This window comes from Cyprinodon variegatus, unplaced genomic scaffold, assembly GCF_000732505.1.
Source record: "Cyprinodon variegatus isolate N-32 unplaced genomic scaffold, C_variegatus-1.0 Scaffold1127, whole genome shotgun sequence".
Lineage (NCBI taxonomy): Eukaryota > Metazoa > Chordata > Actinopteri > Cyprinodontiformes > Cyprinodontidae > Cyprinodon > Cyprinodon variegatus.
In genome coordinates, this window is record NW_015151580.1 from 3,385 (window position 1) to 11,438 (window position 8,054).

Consider the following 8,054-nt stretch of genomic DNA (forward strand, 5'->3'; position numbering starts at 1 on the left):
GCACACAGCTCTAAATCTACCCGTGCCATGGTTTACGGACCATGGTATTTCTGTTCTAAATTGGCCAGCCACCCCACTGACCTTAGCCCCACAGAAAATCTGTGGGGTATTGTAAAAAGGAAGATGCAGAATGCCAGACCCAAAAACGCAGAAGAGTTGAAGGCCACTATCAGAGCAACCTGGGCTCTCATAACACCTGAGCAGTGCCAGAAACTCATCGATTCCATGCCACGCTGCATTTATGCAGTAATTGAGGCAAAAGGAGCTCCAACCAAGTATTGAGTATTGTACATGCTCATATTTTTATTTTCATACTTTTCAGTTGGCCAACATTTCTAAAAATCCCTTTTTTGTATTAGCCTTAAGTAATATTCTAATTTCTGGCTTTTACCTGTATAAGATTAATATCTTTCTAACAAATTGATATTTTCTTAATAATCACTTCTAAAATGTCTTTATAGATTCAAAAATCAAATGCAAAAAAGTCACTTTTATTACTTTCTTTCATATCATTTAAGTTCCAAAGGGCTCCTCTATTCATCAGTTATCAACAGAGCAGAGAAAATAAGTCTTTCTTAAACCAAACACCAGTGAACAAAGATGTACAGACTTTCAGACAGCTGCCATGATGATGATGATGAGATGCAACAAACACTTTCTGATCTTTCAAATTTTGTTGTTATAATTTTTAAATCATACATTTTTAATGTTTTTAATTTTAAGATTTTCAATCCCTATTTATGACATGAATTATATTTTTATTTAATAACACAATCCTTACTATTCACCAGAGGGCAGTGTCGCCCAATCGATACATCAACCTCCTCTTATTTTAGAGAACCACTAAATAATGCACCAACAGTCTATCCTAATCTATGATGAACTTAGGTTTAAGGTTATCTTTTAACTCTAAAACAAGTTTTTTTCTGACTGAGAGTAATATCTGTACTGTAATATTTGTGGAGAAACTCATCCAGTCCTTACCTTAATTAGCTTTCCTTATCTGTCTTGCGTTGATGCTTTGTGGAGCCTCTCTTAATTTCCATATCCTCCAAAAACTGGAAAATATGGATCTAGTCAGTTGGTCTCTCAGCATCACTAATCACATTTACATCATATTTTCAACAGCAAAAACCCATAAATCAAAGACAGCTTTATTCCAAGCAGTTTATATCCAAGCTTGTAGGAGTGGCTCAGGTTATCCTGAGCTATCTCTATAGTTATGCTGCTATAGGCTTAGACTGGTTGACAAAGGGACCCCTTTTCCATCATTCTGCTTCATTCTATCTCTTCTCTCACATTCTTATGAATTTGTTTCTCCAGTCTCTTACATTATGTTTTCTTAGCTTTTTCTCATAGTAGCTTCATCTGATGTTGGGATCCTGAGGCTTGCCCACCTAAGGGCGCCGAGGATCCCTTCCTGGGGATTTTTGTGTTATTGTTGGGATCTGGGGTTCTGTCTACCTTTTCTCCACCAGAGGGCGTACTGGATCTCCTGAGGCTGGAGCTGACTTCACCAGCTGTTCTTCATCTGCTCATCAGGAGACCAGCATTTTAGTGGGCTGAGGACCACACTCCAGTGCCAGAGTGTTAGTCAGTCACGGTACAGCAAACCCTGAGCCAACCTGCCTGTCTAGTCTCCTGACTACTAAAACCAGAACCTGAACCTGATCCATTTTTGTCTTCTCTGCTTCCCAGGTTGAACCTGCCTGCAACCAGAAACCCCCTAAAGAGTTTTCTCTGTTAGAAATCGGTCTGCCTGATCTCATTAGAACCCTGGAGAACCAAACCTGTCAAGGATCTGTCAGCCAGCCCCCAGAAGGACCTGGAAGGGAAACTGAAACTGAAACCAGGTGATCTACCAGCTCTACCAAACTCAGCTCCAACCTCAGCCCTCTGCCTGCCGTCAGCCTCTGAACCCTCCTTGCTCCCTTCTTCTGCCTGCTCAGCTCAAACCTCAGCCCTCACCCTGCCGTCTGCCTCTGGACGCCCCTGGTTCCCCTTTCTGCCGCTCAGCACAAACCTCTGAACAGTGAATCCAGTCGTGACCAGCCCCTGGACCTGATTACCCATCTGACCTGTTTTTGTATGCACTCTTTATTAAAACCTTTGAACTTTTTCCCTGCCTCCTGGTTGTGTTCTGCATATGGGCTAGCATCCAGAAACCCATTATGATATCTGATATGTTCCTGTTTGGCTGTGACACCATACTGGAGAGAAATAACAGCTGTTCTGCTGCCATCAAGACCTTTGTTTATAGATGTTCCAGCTTGGCCTGTTTTTCAGTGTAGTGCTGTTTCTCTGACTGTGACCTACTAGATGTGCTCTCTTTCATCCTCTGACATGGGAGCTGGTTCGGTGCTCATCTGCCTGTGTTTCCTGGATGGGGTCACCTGTAGAGCTAATTGGGTATCTCTTCAGTTCTTTCTGTATGTCTGCTCCTGTCTCCTCAAGGGTCTGCTTGAACCCTTGAACACAGTGTCTTGAGATGTGTTGAGATTGTTGTGATTTTGTGCTATACAAATAAACAAAATTAAGCATTGATATTACCTTAAAGATAATCCAACTCAGGAAAAGTAAAACATTTTTTTCCTTCTTCAGGGCAAAAAAATAACAATATGTTTTTTTTGCCAGGCAAGAACAAATTTGTTTATTTAAAACAATACATCTTAAAAAACAACAATTGTTTTTTTCTAACAATTTACTTCGATCTTTGTAAACCAAAACTTTTAACATATACTCAAGGATTTTTATATGAGAAGAAAGTTTCATTTTAAAAGGAGGATGAAACATAAATCTGTGATTGAAAAGACTGTAGATGGAAAACCTTTTAAATCCTAAAGTTAAATGATGCAGGAAAGACAGATTTATCTTCTATGTTGACTTCCTGTTGACTGAATGTAGAAGGTGAAAAGGATCATACTTAAAGACGGCTACAGTTCTAATGACCCAAAAAGGTTCTAAGGCATATAAACATCTTCCTTCAGGGTAAATTATGTACAGGAAATGTGGGATGAAGAATTACTTTTTTCAAGGTTTTTCCAGGCAAAACAAGGGTCAAACATATAAAAGCACAATAAAATACAAGCACCTGTGCATGTCCAATGTTGAGGTTTAGTCTACAGAGTGATGTCATAAAGATAATACTTTAGATAACATCTTGTGTGGAGGAAAGTGTCTCCATGGTGATTGGCTGACTGGGTGAAACCCCTGATAAAAACACACCAATTTGTTTACCTGATCTAATCTCTTAATGATTAAGAGGATATAAAAAAGTAATCTTTAAAATAAATCAAAACGATAATGCTTTCCTTTGATTGATACAAACAACTAACAGTTCAAAAATAAAATAGCTGAAAAACTGCTTAATTTGCTCTGGACCACAGGTCTAATAACGTAAACATGGCCGTTGTTTTCCCCCCAGGATATTCCAGGAGATCATTGAACCGGACTCAAGCCTGGAAAAGGTTTTATCTGTTAGAACATGAAACTCTGACAGACAACATCAAGCCACCTTAAATGTGACGTCTTGATTTAAATATGTAAAATACAGAAATAAACATCTGTATCCATTTAATCAACAGAAGCTGGTGTAGGTAAACCATAGAAACATTTATACATTAAAAAATTAAAAACTTCAAAACTAGCGTGCTGTTCCTTAGTTATTTTTACAGCCTTTTTGATTATTTATAAATCTGTCATTCCATCTGGGATAGCGAATAACAGTTTAATTCCTTTACTGCCTGTAAAAAGAGTAGGTATAAATAAACATTTTATGGCCTTTCATCATGACACCATGTACAACACCTGTGCACAAAAAAAATCCTTCATTCCTGCCAGAAACTATTCTCATCTGCATCCACCTGCAGTCTCTTCTGTAAACCCTTTTCTCATTCAAATAGAGGATGATAGGACTTGATGCACCTCCTCCTGTGAGATGTATGGGGACATGGAAAGTCCTTCCATTAAGTCTTCCCTGTCTCGTGGGAAAGTCATTTCCATGGCGATCTAAATGCAGCTCTAACAGCTTGGAGCCTTCTTCCTTAAACATGCAGTGATAGCAGCCTTAACTTTTGGTCACGTTTCCTCCACTGTGAAAGCCTTCAGTAGGTGGGGGGTCTCCTCGCAGGGCTCCTGAGGATCTGGGATCATTGTGGTCTGGAAGTCAAAGTTTTCTCTCTGCTTGGACACAGATCAGGAAAAAAAACTGGTTCAAAACTTGAACATTAGTCCTTATTAACATACAGCTGGAAATCCTAATAGTCTGGTAAAGAAGAGCTTTCTACTCCATTTACAGAAACTGCAGTGCATTGCCCACTGCTTAATCATTGTTCTGGTTTTACTAAATAGGTTGCACCAAATAAAATCAGGAGTTATTTTCTCATTAAGTTTAGCTAATGGAAGCAAATAGATATTTTTACAAACCATAATTTTTCTCTCTTCACATCAACAGCAGAGGGAGACAAAGAAAAGGTTTATATTAACTGTGTCAGAGCAGAGGAATAAGTGTTGGGAATTATCTTTTATAGTGGAAATTTTAGCATTGTTTAAATGTAAAGTATTCAAAACATTGCTCAGTTTACATAAATGTAACAATATTTTAGTCAGCCTCTAGTCTAAAGCTCATTAAGCAAAACATAGATTATTTTGGGTGTCTCTGTTTTATAGTCCAAACACACCTTGTTTATTTAAATAATCAGGGGTCATTTTTATCAAGCATCTTAGCGTTATTATTAAGATCGATCTTAAAAGTGATCTCATGAACAAAAAAATGATAAGAAATTATTTATCAAGAAACTTGCTCACATTTTTGGCTGTGTCAAATTGTCTACCCTAACCCCTAACCCTTCAATACCCATCTGGAGCAGGGACTATATAGAGGACTTCATAGTGAACTCAGTAAACGAAACACTGGGACAGATGATCACTACTTTTCACTCTATGTTGATCACCTGTGGCTCCCCACATGGTGCCTGCAACATCTTTGTTCTTTTTTCGCCCCAAAACCAGTCCCATAATTTTTGACAAGGAGAGCTCTTGCAAAGCATTCCGCGATATATCTGCTCATTTAGTGAACACTGATGTACACTACTTTTCATGGTGCATGATGGGAACTTTTGAGTCCACTACTTTTTCATCCAGACACCCATATAAAATTATAATAATGACCCCAACCCCTATACAGAGCACTATATAGGGGTTAGGGAGGGTGTTCGGACACAGCTTAAGTGTGATTTTAGGAGCGGGTTACAACAGCATCTGCTGGATGATGAAACTTCTAAGTCTATTAAATTTAATTGAATTTTTTTTTTTTTTTTTTCGGATTTACTTTTTTTAATCTACATTAATCTCACGGTAATCTTGGAATTGATCTAGATGACTTCATGAATCAGAATAAGAACTACTTTTATTAATCACTTACGGGAATTCTTTTTCTTGCAGTGCAAACTTTTACAGAACAGAGAAAAATAAGATTGTATGTACAAATAAGATATAATAATAAAAAAGATAAGGGTGAAAATAAAATAAGATAAGGATATGCCTGTGCTACCAAAATATTAAGTAAAAGTAAGTCTTTGAACAGATTTCTTTAGCCAGGTAGTGCGTTAGACCAGGGGCTCATCACCTATTTCCAAAATGCATCACAAACTGCTGGAAGCTTTTATACTATAATAACTGGTGATGAAAATAAATAATATTCAATAAGATGTATTTGTGTGTTTATCTAGATAAACATGAATTCTGAATTGTAGGCCTACATAACTGGTCATGATAAACTATTTACAGCCAGTAGCTTTGTGTCAGTCAGTCCAAGCTCTATTTCTCCTTTTTCCACCAGTCAATCAAACAGACATTGTAATGTCCTGTGAGGCTGGATTAGCTGCAATGGCTTCTGGTCAAGATGGGCAAAGCATCAACATTATGTTGTTGCAGTTTATAAGTGCTAATCTCTTCATTATCACCATCAGAAGAATGTTTAACCAGGAGCATATAACGGTATAAGCGTTTCATTATTTTTTTGTATTGCGGAAAGAGCTTTACGATAGGGGTATCAGGGCCAGGCAAGAGATTTGTTGAAGAGAATGAAGTCGTAACACTATTAGAATTAAGTCATAAAATTAGGAGAATAATGTCGTAAAATTATGAGAGTAAAGTGTTAAATTATGAGAGTAAAATCTTAATATTATGACAATAAAGTCCTAATATTATGAGAATAAAGTTGTATTTTATTACAATTCTTATAAGAAGCACTTTCTTACCTAAAATGAGCAAATTTGAGCATCATATGAAGTTATACTTTGGCTTTGGTGTGACAAATAAGGAAATCTTTTAGGACCAACATTAAATCAGGCAGTTTGTCGAAGAGGACTCTGTTGCTGGTTGCTGTTTGGTGATGCTGGTCGACCATCATCTGCTGGTCGGAGCTCGAAGCTTTCTTTCTGAAACGGGTTGTGGTATGATGACTTTATTCTCGTAATATTGCAACTTTGTTCTCGCAATATTACAACTTTATTCTCGAAATAAAAAAGTTTAAAAAAAATCTCAAACCTCGCCTGATACTCCATCAAACGATTGGACCTTGGTTTCAGCATTAGTTAGTTACCTGCATGCAAACCTGCTACAGTATCAAGGAGAAAGTCATCATTAGTAAAGGCCAACCCAACTTTGAGAAGCATTTGCTTAGTTTGCTTAGGCCTTGGGCTGACCCTGCATGTAACACCTAGAAATACAGTACCTAGTAATATGCTCCATCAGTCTGCTTTATAAAGAACAGAGTGATCTGTTTTAAAACCCATTAAATACTCACCAGAAAATGTGGCAACGTTGCTTTCTGGAAATATTTTTGACAGGAGTCTGGATAACAGTGGACGATGGACCAGAAGAAACCAATCAGAAGACCCAACATGATGACCACTGTCACAGTCACTGCGGTGGGCTCCTTCCATGCAGGAGCACCAGGAGCTGCAGGTGCATTGGGTTTAGATTTGTTTAAGACCTTTTATAAAATGATTATGTATAAATATTAAAAAAATTGAAATGATGCATTTTTCACTTTTAAAATTGTAACATTAACACTTATTTTCGTACTCATATTTTCCTAGGAACAACAGATTAATGTGATTCTCTTTTATTTTTCAGGTCAAAAGGAAGATATTTCATCAATAAATAAGTGCCGTCTTTCTGTGTGTACCTGTGATGGACACACAGTAGCTGTCCGTGTATCCACTGTGCATGTCTGACTTGAGGAAAACCTGAGCCTTGACACAGTACACTGCTCCCTCCTGCAGGGCGGCGAAATGCAACACCTCCTGGTCTGCTGCCATCAAACTGACAGAAGCCTGAAGAAACAGCAACACAGGTGCAGAGGTGTCAAAAGTATTCATTTTTATTACTTAATTAGAAATATAAATCCTACTGTTTAAAAAACTATTTTGTAGAAATTAGAGTACTAACTTAGACTTTTTACTCAAGTAAAAGTTTAAAAGTAGTATTTTTAAATGTACTTAAAGAATAAAAGTAAAAGTAATGCAGGACAAAATGTAAAAGAAAAACAATGGTTACTGCACTACTCTATTAAAGGAACATGTTTCTATAATTCTTGATGATAACTTCTTTATACTTAAGTTTCGTAGTTTTATAACTAATGGCAACAGTGTCAAATTTAACCTTGCCCAATCTTAAAAGACTATCCATTTTGGTATGTAGCGAACAACAAGTCGGTGCAGCACCGACTCCAACCAGAAAGAAATTGTTTGGATAAAACAAATGATATTCATGTTTTTTCTTTTTTTATTACAAACAGGCCATTATGAAAAGGAGGTAAAATGAAGCAAAACTAGTAAGTCTATTTTTAAAATGTAAGGAGAAGAAAGAAGAGATAATTGGGAAAAAAAATGTAAGGAGTAGAAGTAAAATGTTGTATAGAAAATTTTTACTCCAGTGAACTTTTTAAGTATGGTAACAAAGTATTTGTACTTTGTAACTTGACATCTCTTCCAGTGGTGGCCAGCCCATAGGGGGCGCTGGGGCCCCGCCCTCCCTGATAAGAAGAG

At 37.3% G+C, this 8,054-nt stretch overlaps 1 protein-coding gene across 4 annotated transcripts in view; it reads right to left on the reverse strand.

Moving 5' to 3' along the window:
• Window positions 1-2,699: 2,699 nt before the first annotated feature.
• Window positions 2,700-8,054, reverse strand: part of LOC107101650 (interleukin-20 receptor subunit beta-like) — a 34,881-nt gene continuing 29,526 nt past the window's right edge. Inside the window, exons 5-9 of one of the 4 annotated variants that reach the window (XR_001482089.1) lie at window positions 7,193-7,340; window positions 6,809-6,963; window positions 6,550-6,619; window positions 6,261-6,440; window positions 2,700-4,179 (exon numbers count right to left, since the gene is read on the reverse strand). Coding sequence is in view for 3 of the 4 variants with exons in the window: in XM_015400640.1 (XP_015256126.1) it covers window positions 4,078-4,182; window positions 6,809-6,963; window positions 7,193-7,340 (408 nt within the window). In the remaining variant the exon portion in view is untranslated. Of the gene's footprint in view, window positions 4,183-6,260; window positions 6,441-6,549; window positions 6,620-6,808; window positions 6,964-7,192; window positions 7,341-8,054 lie in introns of all 4 variants that reach the window. The other 3 variants (XM_015400643.1, XM_015400641.1, XM_015400640.1) reach the window with 3 other exon arrangements.